Source organism: Agelaius tricolor, unplaced genomic scaffold, assembly GCF_023055355.1.
Source record: "Agelaius tricolor isolate 1412-34295 unplaced genomic scaffold, bAgeTri1.0.p SCAF_28, whole genome shotgun sequence".
In the NCBI taxonomy this organism is placed as follows: Eukaryota; Metazoa; Chordata; class Aves; order Passeriformes; family Icteridae; genus Agelaius; species Agelaius tricolor.
The window spans coordinates 6,751,229-6,774,896 of NW_027269288.1; the positions used below are offsets into that span (position 1 = coordinate 6,751,229).

At 48.1% G+C, this 23,668-nt stretch overlaps 2 protein-coding genes across 4 annotated transcripts in view; one reads left to right on the forward strand and one right to left on the reverse strand.

The window, feature by feature from the left end:
* PANK4 (pantothenate kinase 4 (inactive)) lies at positions 1 to 18,506 on the forward strand. The gene is made up of 19 exons (XM_071449053.1): positions 1 to 151; positions 2,682 to 2,764; positions 3,241 to 3,449; positions 4,859 to 5,042; positions 5,550 to 5,642; positions 6,774 to 6,927; positions 7,593 to 7,774; positions 9,154 to 9,235; positions 10,349 to 10,449; positions 11,067 to 11,222; positions 12,041 to 12,153; positions 12,633 to 12,720; positions 13,936 to 14,087; positions 14,505 to 14,560; positions 15,035 to 15,084; positions 16,221 to 16,328; positions 16,477 to 16,577; positions 17,014 to 17,082; positions 18,107 to 18,506. The coding sequence occupies exons 1-19, from the start codon at positions 34 to 36 to the stop codon at positions 18,318 to 18,320; spliced, it is 2,313 nt and encodes a 770-aa protein (XP_071305154.1). The 5' UTR covers positions 1 to 33; the 3' UTR covers positions 18,321 to 18,506.
* Positions 18,218 to 23,668, reverse strand: part of LOC139600688 (probable glutamate receptor) — a 12,455-nt gene continuing 7,004 nt past the window's right edge. For 2 of the 3 annotated variants that reach the window (XM_071449054.1, XM_071449055.1), the window contains exons 7-11: positions 23,336 to 23,433; positions 22,655 to 22,872; positions 21,905 to 22,130; positions 21,246 to 21,493; positions 18,492 to 20,227 (exon numbers count right to left, since the gene is read on the reverse strand). In XM_071449054.1, the coding sequence (XP_071305155.1) occupies positions 20,126 to 20,227; positions 21,246 to 21,493; positions 21,905 to 22,130; positions 22,655 to 22,872; positions 23,336 to 23,433 (892 nt within the window). In that variant the 3' untranslated portion in view covers positions 18,492 to 20,125. Of the gene's footprint in view, positions 18,364 to 18,491; positions 20,228 to 21,245; positions 21,494 to 21,904; positions 22,131 to 22,654; positions 22,873 to 23,335; positions 23,434 to 23,668 lie in introns of those variants that run through there. The other variant, XR_011682640.1, reaches the window with a different exon arrangement.

Below are 23,668 nucleotides of genomic sequence, written 5' to 3' on the forward strand. Positions count from 1 at the left end.
CCGGGGTGAGGGAGGGAGTGGGTCGCGTTCAAAATGGCGGAACGGGGCGGGCGCGGCAGCGGTCACGGCAGCCTGGACAAGAGTATCACCCTCCCGCCCGACGAGATCTTCCGCAACCTGGAGAACGCCAAGCGCTTCGCCATAGACATCGGTAACCGGGCGGGGGAGGCCTGCGGGGAGGGGGCGGCGGCGGGGAACGGGCGGCAGCTCCAGCCCCGCTGAGGGGGCCCGCGGGGGGCCGGGCCGAGCGCGCGCGGGGCGCGCTGGGAAGTGTAGTCCCCCACGAAACGCGGGCCAGCGCGGGTGAGTGCGGGCTCACTACAGCTCCCAGCGGGTTGCGTGATATGGGGGTGGCACGGGGCACGACGGGAGTTGTAGTCCCGCCGCCGGGTGCCGGCGCGGCCCTAGCGAGGAGCGGCACTACAAGTCCCGGCGGGCCCCGCGTGGGTAACGGGCCGCGGGGAGCCGGGCGGGGTGGCCCGGTCGGGGCTGCCCTTGGCGGCCAAGGGGGGACAGGGGAGAGCCCGGCAGGCTCGGCCGGGGGGCGGCGGAGCTGGGGAACATCGGCTGCACCCCCTCAGAGCGCACCGGGCCTTGCCCCAGTGCGCCAGGCCCGAGTGCGAAGCCCCTCGGCCGCCCCCCGGCCCAGGCCGCGGCCCGCGGGATGCTGCGGGCGCTCCTCCTGCTCCCAAACCGGCCTGGAAGAAGCAAAAAGGGCCGGGGACGGCGGCTGTGGCACTGCCCGGGCAGGGCAGGGCGGATGCGGGGCTTGCCGTGTGTCGGGGTCTGTCACTGCTGCCTCAGTCACCCCCAAAACCACCCGCTGCCCTGTGCGTACACCCCAGCAGCCGACGCTGGCGATTTTCCCGGGGGACAGGGTGACACACGGGACAGGGTGACAGCCGGGAACTGTGCAGGGACAGGCTGAGCTTCTTCCCAGTTCCTTCGTGCAGGGATCAGCAGTGGTTCTGCGGACACCCACTAAGCCACAAGTGCCGTTTCACACATTTCCCTTCCCTTTTACGGTCTCGGGATCAGCGGAACTTTTTAGGAGAAAAGCCAGGGAAAAGAAAAGCAAGCTGTTACTGGTCAGGTGAACACTGCTCTGTGCGCTGGGGACTCAGGGAGAGTGGGAACAAAACCTGCACCATAGCAGAAAATGTTGTCGTGTCACTTCAGCCCCTCGGGAGCTGCTGGTTCCACGCCTGTGAAAATAACAGCTGGAGCTGGCCCTTTGTGCGGGTCAGCTCGGAATTAGAGTCCTGGGATTAGTTATAAAACCTAGTTACATGTCTCAGCTGGTGTTCTGAATGGATTTAAGTCTTTAAAAACTGGGAGAGCAAGGGGATAATGCACAAAGCCACGGCTCTGCATCCCGTGGGTCTGGTGGTGAATTCCTGCAGCACCTGTGTCATTGTTGGTGTAAAGAATGTGACATTCCAGCACTGAGCCTCAGCTTGGAGCTGTGGAGGGAAACTTTCCCATAAAAACTGGGCAAGCCCTCACCTTTTAGCAGAACAGACCGTGGGTTTTGTTTACCAGAAACTTCAAAGCACTGCCTGGGACACTGAAATCAGATCCAAGGTCAGGGAAGGTTTATTGCTTTAGTTACTGTAGGTGTCTGTCCATGGTCACTCTACGTTGACCTCACTTAAATTTTCCTGGAGTAAACTGCCTGTTTTTCTCCTACAGATTGCAAATATTTTCCTAACAAAAATGTTTGAGCATTGTGGAAGAGCTGACAGTATCTTTCACCTCTGCTGCTTTATTTCTTGGTTTTCATTAGGCAGCAGAGTGCAGTGCCACTGAATTTAGTCATTATTTAGGATCTAACATTGCCAGGTTTTTATTTACTTTCAGGACTTTAATGTCCTGACTTTAACCCAGCAGTGGATCACAGTTACCCTCAGACCTGGAGCACTGTGCTGGAAAACATTGAAGTTATTCAGTGTAACCCCAAATCCACTTTTGCAGGTCAGATGCAAAGACAGGGCAAGGGGTTGAATTCTTTTTCAAGGGGAGAGTTGAAAGTTTTATTGCCATGAGCAGACTGGAGGCCTGAAGGGGGTGACGAGGCTGCTCTGCTCAGACTTGCACGTTGCTAACATCTCCACTTTTGTGTGCTTGAGAAACAGCACTCTGAGCACTCTTTACCCCAAAGCCAAGACCAGTCTTGCAAAATAATTACTCAGTACAGAGGGTCATTTTCTAAACCATGACTTTGCAGGCTTGTCCCTAAAAGCAGGGTGAGAATATGATTTAGGTGTTGCTGCTGGAACACTCTGGCACATGGGGGGCATTGCTCAGTGGTGGAAAACCAGCTGAGAAAATCCTGGTGCGGTTTTGGGGGGTTTCATAAAGTTCCCAAACGATTTGAATGACAGCAGTACATGTACTGGCCTGGCTAATTAAGAATTTCCACTGCTCATCTTCATCCCACATCAGTCAGGCACAAATTGAATTTATGGAGCTTTTCCCTCCTGTGATGCTCTGGGGGTTAACCAGGCCAAGAAGTTCCTCAACAAAGAATTCTTTCTGCAAGGATTCTTTCTGCAATCCCATTAATTTTCTCTGGCTTTACCTGAGGAAATCTGGAGAACCAAGAGCTGACATCAACACAAGTTCTATTGTTTGCTCCAAGGTGAGGCATTAATCATAACTTGTCATCTCTTTATGAACAGGTGGTTCATTAACCAAGCTGGCTTATTACTCAACTGTACAGCACAAAGTGGCAAGAGTGAGATCCTTTGATCATTCTGGAAAGGTGAGAATTCCATCAGGGATCAGCTGCATGGGATTGACTCACAAGAGTGAGGTTCTGGACTGGCTAGAACAGAAATTATTGTATCCAAACACATCTAAATAATTTGTTTATATAAAACTTTTTAGGAAGTGTTTGTATTGCCAGGTACTATTTATATTTAATTTTTATTATTTATATTTATTTATTAAAATATTTATTTTCCAGACAGTAAGCGTGGTACTTTTGTAAAAAATCCCTGCTCCTGTGCAGACATAAGTTTCCTCATACAGAGGGATTTCCTGCACATGGGAGAATTGATTATCTCAGCTTAAGGAGAATTAAGAGCTGTGAAACTCTGTTCTTCTTTGACACAGCTTGAGGTGTTGTGTTTAATGGCATTAACACAGTTTCAAGGGCAAGAAAAGCACAAGTATTGATGTTGAGTAGTTCAGCATTTAACCTTGATGTTCTCTAAGAAATCCTTTTCTCTTTTAAAGGACATAGACAATGAACCTTTGTATGAAATATCTGTTCAGGAGGAGATTACAGCTCGACTTCACTTCATTAAATTTGAAAACACTTACATAGAAACCTGCCTAGATTTCATCAAAGACCATCTTGTCAATACAGAGACAAAAGTCATCAAAGCCACAGGTGGTGGTGCCTATAAATTCAAAGACCTTATTGAGAAGAAACTGGGGTTGAAGTAAGTGGAACTGCTTTTTCTTCTGTAAAGAATGAACTTACACCTACTCCAAAAGCTTTTGTCATTTTCCTGGGCATGCTCAGAGGTAATTCATGTGACACTCATTTATTGTACAGCTCCTACCTCAACTTCATGCAAAGGCTTGCAGCAGAACAAAAGGCAGCCCCGTGAATTTACAGGCTCATAAATTTCCTCTTCAAGCACCATTATCAAACACCAAATACTGAAAAGTTGACACTGAAACCTGCCTAGATGTCATCAAAGGCCATCTTATCAATACAGAGACAAAAGCCATCAAAGCCACACAGGGTGGTGCCTATAAATTCACACTTTCTGTGCTGTAAGTGTAGGAAAACATTCATTTACCCCAATATTAAACATCACTGGGGAGAGCTTCCAGGCACCTCTCCTGCTGTGATCTGTGTAGGGGATTCCTCACCCCCTGAGGGCCTGTACTCATCTTTTAGATTGTCTTTGCAAATCACTTATTTCTCCAGATAAGCTGGGCTCTGTTATCTCTATTTCACACCAGCCACCTTTAGTACCTTATTGGCTGTTACTAAAGATCAACTGATCAAGATAAGGAGGCACTTTCCCCTCTTATCTCATGTGGTGCACCTGGTTTAGGTTTTGATTTGGTTCTCACATACTCAGTTTTTCTCCACCGTGGAACACACAAATCATTCTGTGGCACTTAAGATGAGCTTGTGCCTTGTTTGTGTTTCCAGCAAGCCTCAGGATATATCCTGTAGGAATTTCCATAAATCAATAACAGCACAGAGACACAGAAGTTCACAGAAGTCAGTGTGTGTTAGCTGATTTATCAATCATCTTCTCCAAGTTTTGGATCACATTCCCAGACTCCTCACTGGGGATACCCTGTTGTGAATCCTGCTGCTCTTGTGAGAAGTCTCTTTTTCTGTGTTTGCTAATCCCACTTGTAGGCTCCTCCCAGCCCCTTGAATCTGTCATAAACAAGTGCTGAGATGTTGAGGGGGCCTTTTGTGCTTTATTAGGAGGCAGGGGAAGAGCAACAGACAATTATTCCATGTTGGGAAATTGTTTTTTTGAGGTTAATTTCCAGCTAAGCCTCCTGACCTACTTTATGGCAGGGGTGCACAGCCCATGAAAGGAGCAGGGCAGGAAAAGAGCAGTGTAAACAAGCAAACAGGATTATTTTTAATGACAACATGATTAAAGTTACTGTGTAACAGAACTCCAGCCTGGACTCCTGGCACAGGAGGGGAGCACCAGACCATGTGCAGATGGAGGTTTCATGTTTCCAGGGAGCTGGGCTTGTGCCAGCTGCTGTGAAAATTCCCCTCTGCAAAATCTGTGCAAACTCCAAAATCAAACTGCCTTATCAGGAGGGCTGGCACATTTATTTAAGGCTTTTTCCTCCCCCTCAGGGTTGATAAGGAAGATGTAATGACCTGCCTAATTAAGGGGTGCAACTTTGTGCTGAGGAACATCCCCCACGAGGTGTTTGCTTACCAGAAGGATTCAGACACAGAATTCCGGTTCCAGACCAACCACCCCAACATTTTCCCTTATTTGCTGGTGAACATTGGCTCAGGGGTCTCCATAGTGAAGGTGAGTGGTGGCCAAAATGCTCTGCTGGAGATTTGATAAAGGTGATCTGAAACCTCTCCCTGGTTCAGATTTGTACTTGCTCCTGGGTAGTGCAAGGTTTAAAAAGAAAATTGTGCTTTTTTTAAAGTTTATTGGTTTATTTCTATTAATTGCAGAGTTATGAATGTTTTTCTATTCACTAATTTTTTAAAATTACATTTAATCTGATGTTTAGAGAAGTGATTACCCAATGAGGACAAAGGCTGTCAGATCAAAGTGATTTTTTGTTTGTTTTGTTACACTGTTGAAGAGGCCAAGTTTAATGTCTATATTTAGCATTATTTGCTAAGAATTAAATACAAAGATTTCCAAAACTGCTTGTGGTGGATGTGCAATGTGCCCTTCTCACCTGCCACTTCCATCTCCACTGATTCCACTCCTCCAAAACCCTGCACTCTCTGACATTTAAATCTGTGTTCAACATTATAAAAGGACTTTCTAAATAAATCTGCCCTGTTTGACTCACAGGTAGAATCAGAAGACAAATTTGAATGGATTGGGGGCAGCTCAATTGGAGGTGGAACCTTCTGGGGTCTGGGAGCTCTGCTCACCAAAACAAAGGTACCCAAGTGTCTCTTTCAAGGGGGGTGGGATTAAATTAAATGCTGGGAGGAAGCCTGAAATGTTGGAATGTTTGGTAAGAAGGCTGAGTCCTGCACTTGTGTCCATATTTTTGACACTTCTGATGCATAAAAGGAAGTTTTTCATGAAAAAAAGATACTGGTGGAATATAGGGACAAGAATTAGAAGATGCTTATTGTGACCAAAAGCAATCAAGGACAAGTGATTGTCCTTGATGGACAAGAGCCTCCTCAAAGTAATTTTTTATTCTCTTTTCACATGAAAATGCCAGCCCAGTTCCTTCAGTACTGTCTGCAGAAGAAAGCAGGGAGCACAGAATTGCTGCAAAATGTCTGGGAGCTGAGAGGAGGAATTTTGCCTCATGGTTGGTTCTTTGGTTGCCAATTCAAATTTAAATCCTGGGCTGATGAACAAGGCCTGACTTAGTCCTGCTCTGACATCATGCTGGGCTTCCCAAAGAGCCACAGTGGCTTAAATGAGTCCTAAATGTCAGCAGTGTAGGAAAAGCTAGAGTTACAAATGCACCAGATAAGAAATGTCAAAGGGAGGGCACAGCCTGGGCTGGGCTTTTGGTTTGATGCTCCTAAAGAAGAAATCTTAGAACATGACAGTGCCTGCTCTTAATTCTCTCTTGGTTTTGTAGAAGAAATTCAAGTTAACAGGGTTATAAATTAAGTATTGGGATAATGGAGCTTGCCTGCAAGTTGAATTTCAGGGACAGTAAAGGCACACTGAGACTTTTTTCTCAAACTTCTCTTTTATTGTGCTCCAGGAAGACAAAATTCTGTTTCCTCTTAGTTCCTATGTTTCTGAATTTCAAGATAAGGGATTCCATGAGGCTTTTGACTGTTTTATATGTGCTGACCCACCCTAATTTTCAGGGGAAATTCAACAAAATATCTGCAGATAAGAAAGAGGTTGATTGTGGTGTTCATCTTTAAAGGAGTTCCACTTGAGATCTGTGTGCTTGATCACTGTGGATACATCCCTGTAATTAGAAGCAGCCTGTCTTTGGCTGGCAGGGTTAATTCTAGGACTGGTTTTGGTCAGTAAAGATGCTGCAGAGCTCTGGCTCAGGTCAGCTGTGGTAACTGTGCTTGTCACCCTCAGAAATTCGATGAATTGCTGCAGCTGGCCTCCAAGGGCCAGCACACCAACGTGGACATGCTGGTGAAGGATGTGTATGGAGGTGCCTACCACACCCTGGGGCTCAGTGGGAACCTCATTGCCAGCAGCTTTGGGAAGTCCACCACAGCAGACAAAGGTACTGGGAGAAAAAAGATCTCCCCAAACATCTCCTCTGGCTCTTGGGAATCAGCTTTATACTTTTTACAAGTAGAGCTGAAAATAATCCCCAGCTTCTTTCATGATTTTGTGTTTTGCCTGCACAATATTGATTTAAAATATTATGCAGTACTGATTTATGAGCAGACATTTAAATTATCAGTTTGGGATTGCCTAAGCCGAGGGAAAATTAAAAAATAGCTGTCTGGTTAGCCTGGGGTTAATTCCTTCCTGTGGGAAATAGATGTGGCTTTCTGGGCTCCAGAAGGGCCCTTTGGCAGTGATTTATTACAATTTGCAGTATCTTAATGAAATAATTGCAGTGCATCTCAGGCCAAGAGGGATGGATGAACCCTCACCCGTGGTTCCTAGAGAGAAGAAATGGATTCCTGCCATCCAGAAGTTTCTTTTCAAGAAATATTTCACATAGGCTTAGAGAGTTGGATTTTTTAAAATCAAATCACACTCCTCCTTGCTAGAAGTACATTATAGATGTGAGGTTTTTATTTTCTTCTCCACACATCAAGAAAGCTGCTCCAGCCCTGGATTTTTCTTTCCCCAGCTGCAGGTTCAGTTAGAAAAGCAGAGCCCACTGGAGCTTCCTCACTTTGTGTGTCATTTGCTTTCATCTTCCTTGCCTTCCAGAGTTTTCCAAAGAAGACATGGCCAAAAGTTTGCTCCACATGATCAGCAATGACATTGGCCAGCTGGCCTGCCTCCATGCCAAACTGCACAACCTGGATAAAATTTATTTTGGAGGGTTTTTTATCCGGGGCCACCCCGTCACCATGCGCACAATCACCTACAGCATCAACTTCTTCTCCAAGGTAAGGAAAACACAGGCTTCCCTACAGCAAAGTCCCATTTTAGGTGTTTTTCTAGGCTGTTGGGATACCTTAATAAATGAATTTGCACATGAAGTAAGCTTAGAATGCTGCTCCTTAGGTAGGTAAGGCAGGGATGTGTTGTGGGAGGGGTGAAATTCAATGTGAAATGTCTGGGAGTTGTGTCTGGCCTTTTTTCTCTCTCCCTACCTCCCTCTCTCTCTTTTTATTATTATTTTTTGATTGACAGTCTGTCTTGTAGCTCCAAGTAATGAGTTTCCACTGTGTTCTTAGATAGTCACCATCATTATTCAATTCCTCTTGCTGATTTGCATCTTTCCACCCCCAGGCCATGCAGTGTGGGGTTGTTCTGCTGAGGCACTTGGCATCAGCGTGGTTTTGTTACTAAAGAGAAAATCAAATCTCAAACCAACCAAGCTGAAGTTCTTTGCAGGTTTTGAAGCTGTGGAAAATACTGAAGATTTTTGACTAGGAGAAAGGTCTAATCCACAAGCTTGTTAATGGTTGTTACAGGTAGATTACAGTCCTGCACTTTATAGAGTAGATGATACCAATTTTTTCTCATCTCAGTGCTTTATGCAAGAGACTCCTGTGTGCTGCCTTTTCCCCTCTTTATTTCACCATTGTTGTCCCTTTCTGTTCCAAGAAAGCTATTGCAAAACTGCAGCTTTAGGTTGTTGTAAGAGACACTTTGCCAGGGGTTGAAATCCAGATCTCCCTGTGAGCTGGAGCTGCTGTTTCCCTCAGGGTGAGCTGTTCCCACAGTCACTGCTGAATTCCTTGGAAAAGGCCATGTCTCACCCAGCCTGGGAAAGCTGAGGGGCCCTGCTGTGAGGATGGAGGCTTCTCCTCCCCAGCATTCCTGTATTTGGCATTAATAATAAATTATTTGGATGGGGGAATGCTTGCCTGTGGGTAATGCCCAGTGTCTGTGTGGTGTTGAAGAGCAGTGCAATAAAATAAACACAATGAGCAGTGTCCCAAAGGTGTTGTTGGCTGCAGTGGCACACACTCACCTTGGCAATCCCATGCCCTTGCATTTCCAGCCTGCTGAAGCAAGAGGAGTTGAATATTCATGGATTGATGCAGTGGTGTTTTCCAGGCAAGGCCATAGAGCACACACCACTGGTGCATGGGTGTTTTCCAGCTGTGTGATAACTGGGGAATGATGTGTGTGAGCAATTCCTCCCTGAGCTGCTCCAGAAGCACCATTAAAAGTTGCTGAATGTGTGAGAATGTAGCACAAATGACTATTACCATCTTCTAGTTGTTTCTATTAAATTAAAGTGTGAAACTAGTGACAAAGAAGTGCCTGTTAGCCCTCAGGGACCATCCAATTGCAATGTTTCATATTGTGGCAGGGAGAGGTTCAGGCATTGTTCCTGAGACATGAAGGCTACCTGGGAGCCATTGGGGCATTTTTAAAAGGAGCTGAACAAGACAGTAAGTACAGCACTGCTCTGTTCTGTATATGCTGTGTTCTGAAATGTCAGTGTACTGTCCAAGTTTCTCTTAAGAGGCTGCATGTAAGCTGTTGCCTAAATAAATCCATTTGGCACTAATAAACACAGATGCTGGGCTTTGGTTTTATACGTTCTGGCAGGGACATCTGAATTTCTCACTGGATTTCCTGCTCACCTTTGAGAAGGCAGCAGGACTGGGCTCTTCTCTTCTCTGCACTTCTCCAAAGAGCAGTCACAGCTCTAAATCCAGCTGGAGAAATGTGGGTTTGGAGAACCTCCCCCTCTTTAAGAGGCCACTTCTGAATTCCTTTAATGTACTGAGGAAGACCAGCATCTCCAAACTGTGTTTGTCTGGGAGTGAAAAGCCTCACAGAGGAGACCCTTCTGTCCAGATCCCTTGGATCCAGGGTGCTTTGGTGGAATTCTGCCTATTTGGTTTCCCTTTTCCCCTCTTGGTGTACTGGCAAGGCAGGCAGTACATTGGTTACAGTGGCACAGCCACAGGCTGCTGATGGCACTTAGCTCAGCAAATATCAAATACACCTCCAAAAAATGGATGTGCAATTCTTTTCCTGCCCATTTGATAGAGATGGGCCAGGAACCAGCTACTGAGGAATTAAAGACATTGCTTCTGCAGCATGTACTGTACATCTGAGCTCATTAAACTTTTCTCAAATAAAGCAAATCTGGAAATAACTTCAGTGTTTCTCTGAAGCTTCCATTGTGCTTTGGGAGTTCTGTAATACTATTTTGTTAATAATGGATCTAGATTTAGAAATAAATGCTCAGTGATAGTGCTTTGGAGGCATGCTGATTAATGACAAGGAAATGGGGTTAAAAATAATGATTTTAGAACTTAAATTGTCTCTTGTCTCATTCAGGTTGAAGCTCCTTGGAGCAGGTAATTCATTGAGTGGTTGAAACATCTCTTTTGGGGGTTAGAGGGAAAAATTCTGTTTGCTTTTAAAGACAAGGGGAGCTGGCTTGTGTAGTGCAGCAGCTGCTCAGAGGGATGCTGGCTCTAGACTCACTCACAGGACTATTCTCAGTTTTATTTTCAGATTATGTGTGTCTGTGTCTTTCTCTTTTCTAGATCCAAACCAGTACAGCTGGGGAGAGAATTATGCTGGGAGTTCTGGGCTCATGAGCACATCCCCTGATGTTTCCCCTCTGCAGAGAACACGCAGTGGTACAGTATGTGCTGTCTTTCCTAGCCCTGTGTGTGTTCTCTTAGCAGTCCTGACCTGCACATGGGTGATTATTCTCCTGCTTGCCCTTGAGGCTCCTGTTTCCCAGGGAAGTGCCCAGTCTGGTGTCTGGTGTGGTGTTGTCTCCTGTCCTGTGTGGTGTTGGATGGGATGTTTCTGAAAACAGGCTGGCTGCTACTTTGGCTCGCTCTCCTTCACCAAAGTTGGGGGAATGTTTGTCTCTCAGCTGGATTTTGCTGCAGCTGAAATAGCTCAGAATTTGGAATTTCGTGTTCAGACATCTTTAAGCAGTGTTAATTTGCTTCCTCGTGAGAAGAAAAATCCAAGATTGGACAGAAGAGCACAAGCCCAGTCATCTCCTAAAGTCACTGACAGTACAGCAATTCTGATTGCACAGTGGATTATTTTCACATTTGTGTCTCTAGGGTGGGCATGGATAAAATAATCCACAGAGGGAACTGGATTATTTATGATGACCTATAATTGTCTGCAAATCTGTCAGTCTTAACAGTGGCTGGACTTCTGCAGCCCTTGTGCTAATTTAATTCATTGTGAATTAATTTCTGAGTGAGTTCTAATCCATTTCTTTCATTTCTCCCCTAGTTTGACATGCTGGAAATGGACAGATTGGAGAGACCACTTGTTAACCTGCCACTGCTGAAAGACCCTTCCACTTATATCCCAGACACTGTTGACCTCACAGATGATGCCATGGCCAGAAAATACTGGCTCACCTGCTTTGAGGAGGCACTGGATGGGGTAAGTGTCACAGAACAGTCCTGTGTGAGTGACACAGGTATTTGGGAAGGAAATCTTCTGTGGAGCAGAAGCATGTTTGTCCTGGAAAATGTTCCTGCTGTGACACCCCTCTGGAAGTGCAGCCCCTCCTTCCCTGTGACAGAGGCACCTGGCATTGTCCCAGTCCCTTAAGGAAGGGCTTGGTCTCTTTAAAGGCAGAAATGTTCTTTTGTGGTGCTTTTTTTTGCAGCTCCTGAAAGGTGTTTTCAGAGCATTTCTGTCTTTAATGGCACTTGGACCTCTGTGTACAGAGCTGCAGGCAGGACAGTTACACAACCAAAGGCCACAGATCCTTGGGTTGTTCCTCCTCTGGAGCAGTCCTGCTGCCTCACAGACACTTTCCCATGGGAAAGGCACAATTGAACCAGACATAAATTATTTCTTTTCTGCATTGAAGCTGATTCAGGCAGGTCACTGGAGTAAACAAAAAGAGAACACAAGGGGTCGATGTGCACCATTAAATTTCTGCTCCTGCTTCTCCTTTAGCGTATGTGCATTGTTACATTTTTTCCCCTCCTCTAAGTAATTAGAACTTATGCTTAATTTCTGACAGTACAGTCTGGAAAACAAACTTTAACTCTTTTGGGATGAAAAGATCCATTAAAATTGTTGTTTACTGTTTGGAATGAAGGGAGGCTGGGAGGTGCTATGTGGGAGGGAGCAGGCACAGAACAGGGAGGCAGATGGAGGGGTTATTGCTCAGACTGAACTTCACATCCATTACAAGGAGGAAGAGTTAATTTGGTAACTCCAAAAGTGTTGCCTCTTTTCTCTGCCAGGTGGCCAAGCGAGCTGCAGCCAGCCAGCCAGACTCTGTGGATGCACAGGAGAGAGCTGAGAAATTCCGCCAGAAATACTGGAATAAGCTCCAGACACTCAGGCAGCAGCCCTTGTAAGTTTTTATTTTCCCTTTTGGATCACTGGCTGCTTCTTTTGAGCAGTGAATGCTCACCAAAAGTTAACCAGAGCAAACAAAGCCAAGGAGGCTGAGGGCTCAGATGTGCCAAACATCCTCTGCACAGAGATTTTGGATTTCACGTGTTGGAGTTGAGCAGAGAAATTCTATCTTGGCAGAAAAATTGTTATTAAAAATTTGGATGTGGTTATTAAAAATAGCAGCGAGTTAATTCTGGACACTCTCCCTCCCTGTATTTAAATAATCTTTTTGTAGATTTAAGACTATTGAATCTACAGTAAATAATCTTAATTGTAGATTCAATAATCTTCTTGTAAAGCCACAGTTTAGCACCTGTGTCTTGCATCTTCAATGCTCATGTGAGGGGCTGTGACTCACAGAGGAAACAGAGGGAAAAAGAACTTTTTCTGTTTGAAGTAATTGATTTGTTTTTTCCCCCTTCTCCCTTTTCAAAGTGCATATGGTACCTTAACAGTCAGAAGTCTCTTGGATACAAGGGAGCACTGTTTGAACGAGTTCAGTTTTCCAGACCCCTATTCCAAGGTGAGTTCAAGACACTTTTCCATCACTCTGTGATGCATGGCTCAGAGGGGAGAGATCAGGAGCCAGTTCCTGCACTGGCTGGGAGGAGAAACAGCACTGGGGAATGGGACATGAACCCCTTCACCTCCACAGGCTGCTGGTGAGCAAAATGATAACCCAAAATATCAGCAGCTTCAGTGTCCTGAGAGCCCTGAGAAGCCATCCTGGTGCTCCTGAGCTGTGTGTGGTGGCTGTCACCAGACACTGTCACCAGGCTGACACTGCTCTGATTCTCTCCTTTTGTCACTCGTGAGGTTCTCAGCATTAGGTTGGAAAGGACACAATTCCCAACCTCCTGCTCTCAAAAACATTCATTACCCCTGTGCAGCTGTTTTCTCTCTGTGTTTTGTTCTGTGACATGAAATGATTGGGGAGAGGACATTTGAGTCATTATTTCTCAAAAAACAACTTTCTGTATGTCCATTCCTCACCACTTGTTTGTGTGCCATATAAATAACAACAGTGCTAGTGGCTGATCCAAGACTCTTTTCCTCACTGTTGACATATTTCTGCAAAATACAGAGAAAGTTCTCCCTGGCTGCACTGGCAGGTGCTACCTTCACTCTGAGAAAGGGCTAAAACATATGGGAGGTGGCTTTTACTTATGTTTGCTTCTTGTAATTCAGACAAGTTCACTGCCAGGACGAGATTTTGGTACCCAGAATCATTTTAAATTTTCCAAGAGAACTCACCCTGTAACACTGATCTCACTGGAGACAGAGAAGGGGGAAAAAAACCTGAGAGCTGCTGAGAATTTGGGATGATGCAAAAGAGAAAAAAAAACCAAACCCTTCAGATTTTGTGGGACTGCTGGTGGTGGTTTCCTGGGGTTGATGCATCATGTTACCACTACAGGGTTTTTGTGTGTCCACTCTCCCATTCCCCACCTTGCTCAAGAGCCATTTCCCAATCTGTTCAAGATCTATTGCACCTCTAATTTGCTAAGAAAAGTAATTCTTGGCCTATAGATCATATACTCAGGACTCAGGATTCACACTTTCTGTGAGAATCCAGGGAAGTTTTTCCATGGTCCTAAGCACACTGACAATACTTGGTTGGTCCATGAGAGGCCATGAGCACAGAGGAGATACTTAAAAGTGGCCTTGGGACTGAGACAGCCAAAGCTGGGTAAGAAATGTTGGTCTGTGAATCCAGTGTTTCCTGTCTGTCTTACAGGTAAAGCAGAAAGAAAATGGAATAGCCTTAAAGTGTTTCCAGAGTGTGATCGAGTCCCTGGACTCCCTGGGCTGGGAGGAGAGGCAGTTTGCACTGGTGAAAGGACTTCTGGCAGGGAATGTCTTTGACTGGGGAGCAAAGGCAGTCTCAGAGTAGGTGTTACATCCTTTACCAGCATCCTTTAAGCTACAGAATGTAAAAAATTCCTCAAGTCCTCAAAAGTTCCTCAATTTCCCCATCAGCACTGTTACAGCCTGCAGCTGGTTTAAGTCATTACCATTTTATGGTGGTTTGCAGACCCAAAAATGTCTTTTTTACCCTACTGCTTGCAAACATCTGTACATTGCTGAGGCTGTTTTCTTGTAGCATCAGAACTCTCATTTAATGTCCTGATGAGCCTTTTGTTTTTAACATGATTAAAAAATACATTTCCCAGTCCTGGGACCCACAGACACTCCCAGTACAAGCAGTGCAGTGAAATTGCTGGGCCCCAGCTAAAGAAATGTTTGAATTCCACTGATGTGAGGTGGAGGTGTTGAACTGTGCCCTTTGTCTCTCTCCTGTCCCAGTGTTCTGGAGTCTGAGCCACAGTTTGGGTTTGAAGAAGCCAAGTCAAAGCTCCAAGGTAAGGGGAGATCCCTGCTGGTGGTTGGATGTTAATGAGGGAATGGGGTGGGGATGTTTGTGGGGTTCTGGTACCCAGATGACAAAAAATCATTAGGGCTTGTTAGGGTTATATAAATGCAGAGTTTGGGTAAGGAATTAAACCTGCAGACTCTCTTTAAACACAGAGATGGTCACTCACTGTTGTGTCCCTGCCAGGGAAGTGTCCTGGGGGGTTCACACCCAGCTCACAGCACTCCTGAGCTCTAGTGTGAAAATTCCACTTCAGGCCTCCTGTCATGGAGCCATTCCCATAACAGAGAGCTCAGGAACTCTGCCAGCCTACACATTTAACATTGGAAACCTGAGCTCAAATGTTTCAGTGCTTCAGTGGGTGCAGCATGAGCCTCCTGCTTGTACCATGTGCAGAATGACTGCTGATAAGAGTGAGTGGCTGCTGATAAGAAATGCTGACACTGCTCTGTCTGTGCCACAGAACGTCCCTGGTTGGAAGATTCCTACAGCCAGTGGCTGGAGCGACTGAAGGTACGACCCTGGGTGGCCCTAACCCCACTAATTAATTAACCACCTTAATCATCAAACCACCTTGGTAATTGTGGGGTTTGAGCAGAACTCTGTTCAGACAGCCCAAAACAGATCCCAGCAATTCCCCATAAAGAAAGGAGTGAAGGAATTAGTCTGAAATGTGGTTACTTCCCAAGCTGCTTCCCTGAATTCCCACTGGAGCCCAGCTGCTCCCAGAGCCCTGAATTTAAAACCCTGGGGCCAAATGTAGTGTTTGAGTTGTTCCTCCCCCTGAGTAGCCAAGCTAAACCTGGCATTAATGTAGGAGCTTGCTGGAAGTAATGAACTTACCAATTAGGAAAGGTTTTTTTCTTTTTTTTCCCATGTGATCTCTTTTACCATTTAATTAAGATTAATTAAAAAGCTTTCGTGTCTTTGTGTAAATCTCTCTGTTGAAAATGGCAGCTTAAAGGTTGGGGATGAGCAGACTATAGCAAATCATTACATGCTCCATCTTAAAGCACCAGCTAATCTTGTGTAACAGGGATAATTAGGGAACTACAGGCACTGTCCTGTCAGTTTTTATTAGGAATTAAGCATTTTTTCAGTTCTTCTCTTGGTATGAACTGGAGTGAACTAAGTTTCATAACACCAGGTTGAGAGCAAATGAAGAGGTTAATGGAGAATAGGCACTATCTTTTCATTTTAGGATGTCACTGCCCCCACAGTCCATGCTGCCCTTTCCTGGCAGAAGGGAATGCTGTTCAGCCAGCACCAGGCTGGCTTAAAACACCCTCCAAGGTAGGTCCAGCTGGCACCCAGCACGTTCAGGATCAAAGCCTGACTCTGGAGTTAGGCCTGGCTTAAGTTGGCAGGTGGAGGTTTTATTGCTGGAGTTTTGAGAGCCCTGTCTCAAACACAGCACAAGAACTTGAGGGGTGTTTTAAAACAGGAGCTGTTTAGGGCCCTGTGCAAAGGCACCACCAGGGAGCCCCATTCCTCCTGTTGGTCACTGGTGTGTGCTGGGAGTTTGCTGCAAGCCAGACCCCAAGGCTCAGGTGTTTGAGGGTACAAAATGTGGGAGGAGTAGCTGTGAATAACAAACTGCCCTGAGCTGAGTGGTGCTCCATCCTGAATGCATTGGTTTTCTCTTGCAGGAGGGTCCCCCTCATAAATGTGCCTTAATTTTCGCAGATAACAGTGGGATAGACATAATTTTAGGAGTCTTTCCTTTTGTCCGAGAGCTCCTTTCTAGAGGGACAGAGGTGAGTGCTCTTCCTTGCCAATTCCTCTGGAGCTTTGGTAACTGCAGGACGGTGTCACTGCCCACCAGCAGGACACTCCTCTGCCAAACTGGGAATGATCCAAGCACCTGGAATGCCAGAGCCTGACTGTGTGACCTCCCTCCCCCAGGTGATTTTGGCCTGTAACTCTGGCCCTGCCCTCAACGACGTCACCTACAGCGAGTCCCTGATCGTGACCGAGCGCATCGCGGCCATGGACCCCGTGATCCAGTGAGCAGCAGCACCCCTGTCACCCCTCCCTGGGGACAGCACAGCCTGGGCACAGCCTGGCTTTGCAGTTCTCTCTTCGTCTGTAACTGCAGCCTCAGCCCAAGGCAGAGCATTTGCTTTTGTTAAAGTGAAAAATTTAGGAATTGGGTCTTTCTGGCATGCCCGTAGTTATATTTCTTGTTGTGTCTTCCCCTGACAAGCACTCCAGCTGCTCTACCAGGAATTTTCTGTGTTAATAGAAGCAAATCCATGTATGTCAGACACACAGTGTCCCCAGGAGAGGATGCTCAAGGAAACATTGTGTTTCCTGGTGAAGTCCCTGCAGCAAAGGAAGCCTTTGCAAAAGAGGTTTTGCTATTCCTGCTTCTCTGGCTTATTCCCAGATGTGAAAGGCCCTGCTGAAGCAGCTGTTTAATATTTTTGTCTTTTTAAACAGCTCTGCACTGAGGGATAAGAAGCTGCTGTTGGTTCAGACGGGCTCCAGTTCTCCGTGCCTGGATCTGAGGTACGTGGGCCAAGGCCACTGTGTGGTTTGTGTCCCTCAGCTGTAGGATGGTCAAAGGTTTGGCTGTGGAGCATCCCAGGCACCCTTCCCACTGGGAATCACTTCTGCACACCCATCAGGAGGGGCTTAGTGTGGATTTACAGAGCTCTGACACTGCTCAGGCTTTACAGCTGTTGGCTGTTGGTGAGATGTCTGTGTTCAGGACACAGCTGGGTCAGGAGCTGCGGTTATGGCTGATGTCAAAACCCCCTGGGACAGAAGCACCATTTCACCCTGTTTAACCTATTCTGATCAGTTCCTCTATTAGAGACATACCTGTGTCAAAATCCCAACTTGGCTGCATTTAAACAACATTTCAATCGATCCCCTTGGCTTTCAGGGGCCGCTGTTTGTGGGAACCAGTAACTGCATGCAGAATCCCAGAGGGCAGCTTGGGGCAGCTCTGGGGTGTGGCTGCAGGTTGGGCTGAGGTGTGGGCACAGTGGTGGCCATGGTGTGGCTGAAGTGGGGCCACTGTGGTGGCCACAGTGCGGCCATAGTGTGGCTGCAGGTTGGGCTAAGGTGTGGCTGCAGTGAGGCTGCAGATGGAGCTAAGGGGTGGCTGCAGGTGTGACCAAAGTGTGGCTGCAGTGGTAGCCAAGGGGTGGCTGTAGTGTGGCCATGGTGTGGGCTAAGGTGTGGCTGCAGTGAGGCTGCAAATGGAGCTGGGATGTGGCTGCAGGTGTGGCCTCAGTGGTGGCTGAGGGGTGGCTGCAGTGTGGCCATGGTGGGGCTGCAGGTGGAGCTGAGGTGGGGCTGCGGTGAGGCTGCAATGTGGCCATGGTGGGGCTGCAGATGGAACTAAGATGTGGCTGTGGTGTGGCTGAGGTGTGACCAAAGTGTGGCTGCAGGGGTGGCCGTGGTGTGGCTGCAGGTGGAGCTGAGGTGTGTCCTCAGTGGTGTCCTCAGTGGTGTCCTCAGTGTGTCCTCAGCGTGTCCTCAGTGGTGTCCTCAGCGTGTCCTCTCTGGCCGCTCTGTGTTGCAGCCGCCTGGACCAGGGCCTGGCCGTGCTGGTGCGGGAGCGACAGACAGACCTGGTGGTCATCGAGGGCATGGGCAGGGCCATCCACACCAACTACTACGCCGTGCTCAGGTGCGAGAGCCTCAAGCTGGCCGTCATCAAGAACTCGTGGCTCGCCGACCGCCTCGGGGGCAAAATCTTCAGCGTCATCTTCAAGTACGAAGTGCCCTGTAAATGATGGAGCTGGCACGGCCCACGGACTTGCACTAGTTTTACTTTAACTGTAAAGAATGTATTTTTATTACAACAGGGACAAGAGTTCACAGGAAATTCCGTATTTATATTGTGCTTTTGTGACTTAAAAAGCGACAATATGATTCACTCTATAGTCTACACACTCAAATATATATATGTATATCACTCATTGTTTATTTTGGTAAGTGTTTATTTTAATGCTGCAGTATTTGTGATGAAAAGACTTTATTTTTTTGTTCTGTGAGACATTCATATAGAAATATATTTAAATGTCAATGAAACCTTTTTTTATACATCTCTGCCTACTCTGCCAGCAGTGACACAGCACCTACCAAATAGTTTTTAACTGCTAAGTGAACCTGTTGTTGCATTTTCTGATGTTGCATTTTCAGCTTTTAGACTTACCTAAATCTCTCCTGCTCTGTGCAGCTCAGCAGATGGAAGGGCTGATCCACCTTCTCACCCCACAAACGTTGCTCAGGCTGTGGCTGAGCCAGGGCTGTTGCAGTCTGAGTTGAGGACCAGCCCTGGTTTCCCAACACCTGGAATTCCTAACCCCTTGCTTGTTCCCATTAGCAGGAGGGACAAGGGAGGGAGTCCTGCAGGGATGAGGGAGTCCTGCAGCTGCACTGAATCCCTTCACAGCAGCTGGAAGCTGAGTCTCACTGAGTTCCCCTCCCAGGGAATGTGCAGTGCTGGATTCAGGATCACCCATAACTTCCCAGCCTGAGCCCCCTTGGTTTCTGTTCCCTTCAGTTTTCCCTGCTGGGACTGACAAGGATTGGTGGCTTTGTTCCTGCAATGCAATTACAGCCATTCCCAAGGAACCCAATTTGGTTTTTCCCTCCTTCAGCTGCACAGTTCATAAATGGAGTGATTTCACCACCAATTTGCCCTAACACTTAAATGTTTCAGTCATCCCAGCTCCAAAAGGGAAAACAGCTTAATGAGGAAGGTGTTTAACATGCAGCTGAGAAACCTTCCCATAACCTTCAGCATTGTTTGAGAGCAGGAGGATGATGCAAAACACCCTCACATCTCCCCTTGCAGGGGAGCTGGGGCTCTGCTGTGTTTGACTCATCCCCACACTCCTTCCCTGCTCTGGTACTGATGAATTGCCACTGCCAATCCTCAATTCTTGGGCAACAAGAACAAAACATTCTCTGTCACTCCTGTGCTGGGAAGGGACAAAGGACAAGCCCTGCCTGGCATTTCTTAGCTCAGGCGCCACCTTGGTGGCAGGGGCTCCCTTTTTGGGGTGCAGGGAGGGCCTGTTTGGGGTTACAGCAGCACTGTCAGTTCTGATCCAGGAATTGCCTTCCAGGGACCAGCCCCTCCTGCTCAGGCAGGGTGAGGCTATTTCTAGCTGCAATGCTTAAGCTGCTGTTCCTAATTATGAGACAGACAAGAGCTTTAATGTTCCACGACTGTTCCTCACACAGGAATTAGTAGCAGAGGCTTCACATTAACCTGTCCCCAGTCACTTCCTCCTTCAGGCCTTCATGGACTTACAGGGTGAACTTCAAACCTAAACATGGATCCACCATCCTGGCCAGCTCTGCTCCAGTTTATCCATTTGTCACAGCTGCACTCAACCCCTTATCAATTTAAATTCTTCCAAGCCACTGAGAATTTTCCTTGTGTCTGCAGCTCCACCACCACTCCAGAAGTGCTGTGTGTGTGTGTGTCTGTAATTAGCAAACTAACACTCTAGACTAGCAGAAAAACATCTTCCTACACTGATACAGCTCCTAGGACGTGGCACAACCCTAACACAGCAAAAACTCCTCAAGCATTTGCCTTCCCTGACGGCTCCTGGCTTTGTCTGGCGGCTCCTTTTATGCGTAGACGAGTGCAGATTTCTTCTGTGAAAACAGAGCAACAAGATTTCTGAAAGAGAAATAGGGAGAGAAGGCTGTGGGTGGTTGTTCTGTGGATTCATCTTTTCCATGTGCACATTGGGAGAGCTGGAGAGCAGGAGCACCAAGGGGCACTGGTGCAGTTTCCCTGTGTGTGTGTTTTCCTTGTCTAATGACTAAAGAACAGCCAGCCCTGGGAATAAACTCATTAAGGATCATTTACTGTCCTCTCTAACACCCAGGTCAGTGGAATGCAGTTTGGCTGCCTTGGGAGTTCAGGGAATGGGATTTAATTTGTTTTTTGTTGGGGGGAAAGGGGTGCTAGGGGTTTATTTTATTTCTATATATTATATTTATGCTGTTCAGGGTTCAAACCCATCCCACAGTCCAATTTTGGCACTAACTGCACAGCCTTCCCTCACCCCTGCCCTACTGCACAGCTTTCCTTAGAAAACCAAGGTCAGGGTGGAAATGCTGGTGCAGGAGGGACACGGGGAGGCAGGACAAGGTGCAGGGCCCACCTTGGAGGCGGAAGGGACACGGGGATGCAGGAAAGGACCTGGAGCAGGAGCCAGGGCCCACCTTGGTGGAAGAAGGGACACAGGACAAGGTGCAGGGCCCACCTTCGAGAAAGAAGGGACACAGAGGGACAGGACAGGACCTGGAGCAGGAGCCATGGTTCACTTTGATGGAAGGAGGGATAGAGGAACACAGGACAAGGTGCAGGGCCCACTTTGGTGGAAGAAGGGACACAGGGATGGCAGGACAAGGTGCAAGGCCCACCTTGATGGAAGGAGGGACATGGGGATGCAGAATGGGGCTCAGAGGAGGAGCCAGGGCTCACTCTGGAGAAAGGAGGGACACAGAGGGACAGGACAGGACCTAGAGCAGGAGCCAGGGCCCACCTGGGTGGAAGGGGGGACACAGGGGGCAGGACAAGGTGCAGGGCCCACCTTGGAGAAAGAAGGGACACAGGGGGCAGGACAAGGCGCAGGGCCCACCTGGGTGGAAGAAGGGACACAGGGGGCAGGACAAGGTGCAGGGCCCACCTTGGCGTGCACGGCCGCGCGGCGGCTGCTGCTGGAGAGCTCGGCCAGGGCAGCGAGGATGCCGAGGGCGAGGCCGATGCCCAGCGTGAGGAAAAGCCCCCCCAGGGCCGGCGGCTCCAGGGGCGCCCAGCGCTCCCGGCTCTGGCGCAGGCAGCTGCTCTCCCACCATTTGTTCCTCAGGTAGTCCAGGTCACCCGACTCGCGCAGCTTGAGCACGGCGATGGACAGGGGCTTGGTCCAGGGGGATGCTTGGGGAGAGAGGAGAGAGAGGAGGATGGCAGAGCTCCCAGCCATGGTTTAGTTAAATATTGTCAAAGGGGGCAGAGGTATCACTGAACCCAGCCCCGCCTGCCAAAGGCTTTTCCTGGCTAACAACAATCCTGCCCTGGCCACAGATCCTGCCCTATCCACCTGTGGGATAGGGGCAGAGCAAAGGGGCTTTGGGAAGAACATGAGCAGACTGTGCCCTGCTCTGCATTCCTGGGGCCAAGGCCACCAGGAGATGGAATATTTGTGGATTAGAGTCCAAAGTGAGAGCCAGCGTTAACTCCCCACAGAGCAGTGACCCCACCCTGCAGCGTTCTCAGCCTGGTGACCCTGACAGCAGTGCTGGCTCTGGCCCGTTGGTACCCCAGGGAGCAGAGGGGACAGGGACTCACCCTGGGTGGTGGCAATGCCAAAGCCACGGGCTCCAATGACCTCGGGGGCCCTGATGAGGTTGCAGTGGCGGGCGGCCGCCAGGTCCTGCGAGATGGACTCGCCGATGAAGGCGTAGTTGGAGTCCATCACGCGCTGCACGGCTTCCTGGTAGGTCTTGACCAGCACGTGCTCCCTCCTCTTCTCCATGTACTCGTAGATCATCTGGTGGATGGGGTTCTTGGAGTTCTGCAGCCCAGAAATCCAAGGGTCAAACTCAAACGTCAAACCCAAGCGTCAAAAAATCCAAGGGTCAAACTCAAGGGTGAGACAACCACCAGAAAAAGAAAAATCTGCTTGTATGTACAAGGGTTGTAAAACAGGTTGGAGAAGAAAAGCATTTAAACCATTTTTGAACCCTTGCAAGCACAGATTGTCCCCCACCCTGGGGACAAACATCACCAGGAGTGCAAGTGTCACAGATGCTGAGGTACACAAGGGCAGCCCCTGAAGAGTAGAGAGATTTTTCATGGAGAATTCAGAATAAAAATAAGAATTCTATGCCCACTTTCCTGTGGGAAGAGGTGAAGGAAGGGCTGAACAGAACAATAATCAATAATAATAAACAATATTATTTGAAATATTCCAGGAAAACTGAGGGACTCAACAGTGACGAGGGTGCTGTAGGGGTTATAAGGCCTGAGCTGTGGGACAGCCCCAGCTCAGCAGTCCTACAGCCCCTGTGTGTGTGGGCACAGGGAAATTCTCTGCACCTTGAAGTAGTAGAAGGTCGAGGAACCCTCCAGGGTCCCAAACTCCAGGTTCCTCTGCTTGACCAGGTCCTCGAAGGTCTGGATGGGGAGCTGCTCGCTGCCCGAGCTCAGCAGGGCCGTGAAGTTGGCGATGTAGGCGGCCAGCAGGGCCAGGGTGAAGAGCCACCAGACCACAGCAATGACCCTCACCGAGAGTGCCTGGGGCCTGGGGGTGGCACCTGCACCACAGGGAGCCAAAAAAATCACATAAATCACACAGGAGGGGATGTGGGGCCAGAGACACACCAAGAACTGCAGGTCCACCGGCCTGAGTTACAGAGAGTTCCCTTTCAATAAAGGCAAATTGCAGATCCTGCCCTGCAGCTACACAGAGCCTGAGCCTGGAGGGTCCCTCCGTGCTGCTCTGGGCAGGGCTGGAGCAGCTGCAGTGGCACAAAGCTGCACAATCAGCTCCTCTGTACCAAGCAGCCCTGCCACGCTCAGCTGGGCATTGCCCCGGGCAATGGTTGCCCAGAGTAGAAAATATTTCCCAGCCAGAGTCAATCACCTGTACAAGCCCAGCAGGTCTGTACTCACACCTTCCCAAACTGGTTTAGTGCTCCAAGTGTCTCTCCTAGGACACCTTTTCACCCCAGTGTCACAGAAGGAGCTGTGTGCACCATCATCATCCTCCCAGCTCACCTTGCAGGGCCAGTGCTCCTGCTCCAAACCAGAGGCTGTTCAGGAAGGTGAAGTGGTTCTCTTCATTCTTTGGCTCATTCCATTCACAGGGGCTCAGTCTGTGGGAAAATGACAGGATAAAACCAGACATTCAGCAGGAAAAAAATAAAAATAAATCCCCATCAAGAGATCTGGTGTTCCTCACTGGGAGATCCCACTCATAATGCTGGCTTAATCTGACAGGATTTAAGCATTCTTAGCCCTTGTACTAGAGCTGCACAGGAGGTTCCTAGAGCAAAAGGCTCCCTGGGACTTTCTAAGCTCTTCATAGGTGAGAAAGGCACTGACTTGAAC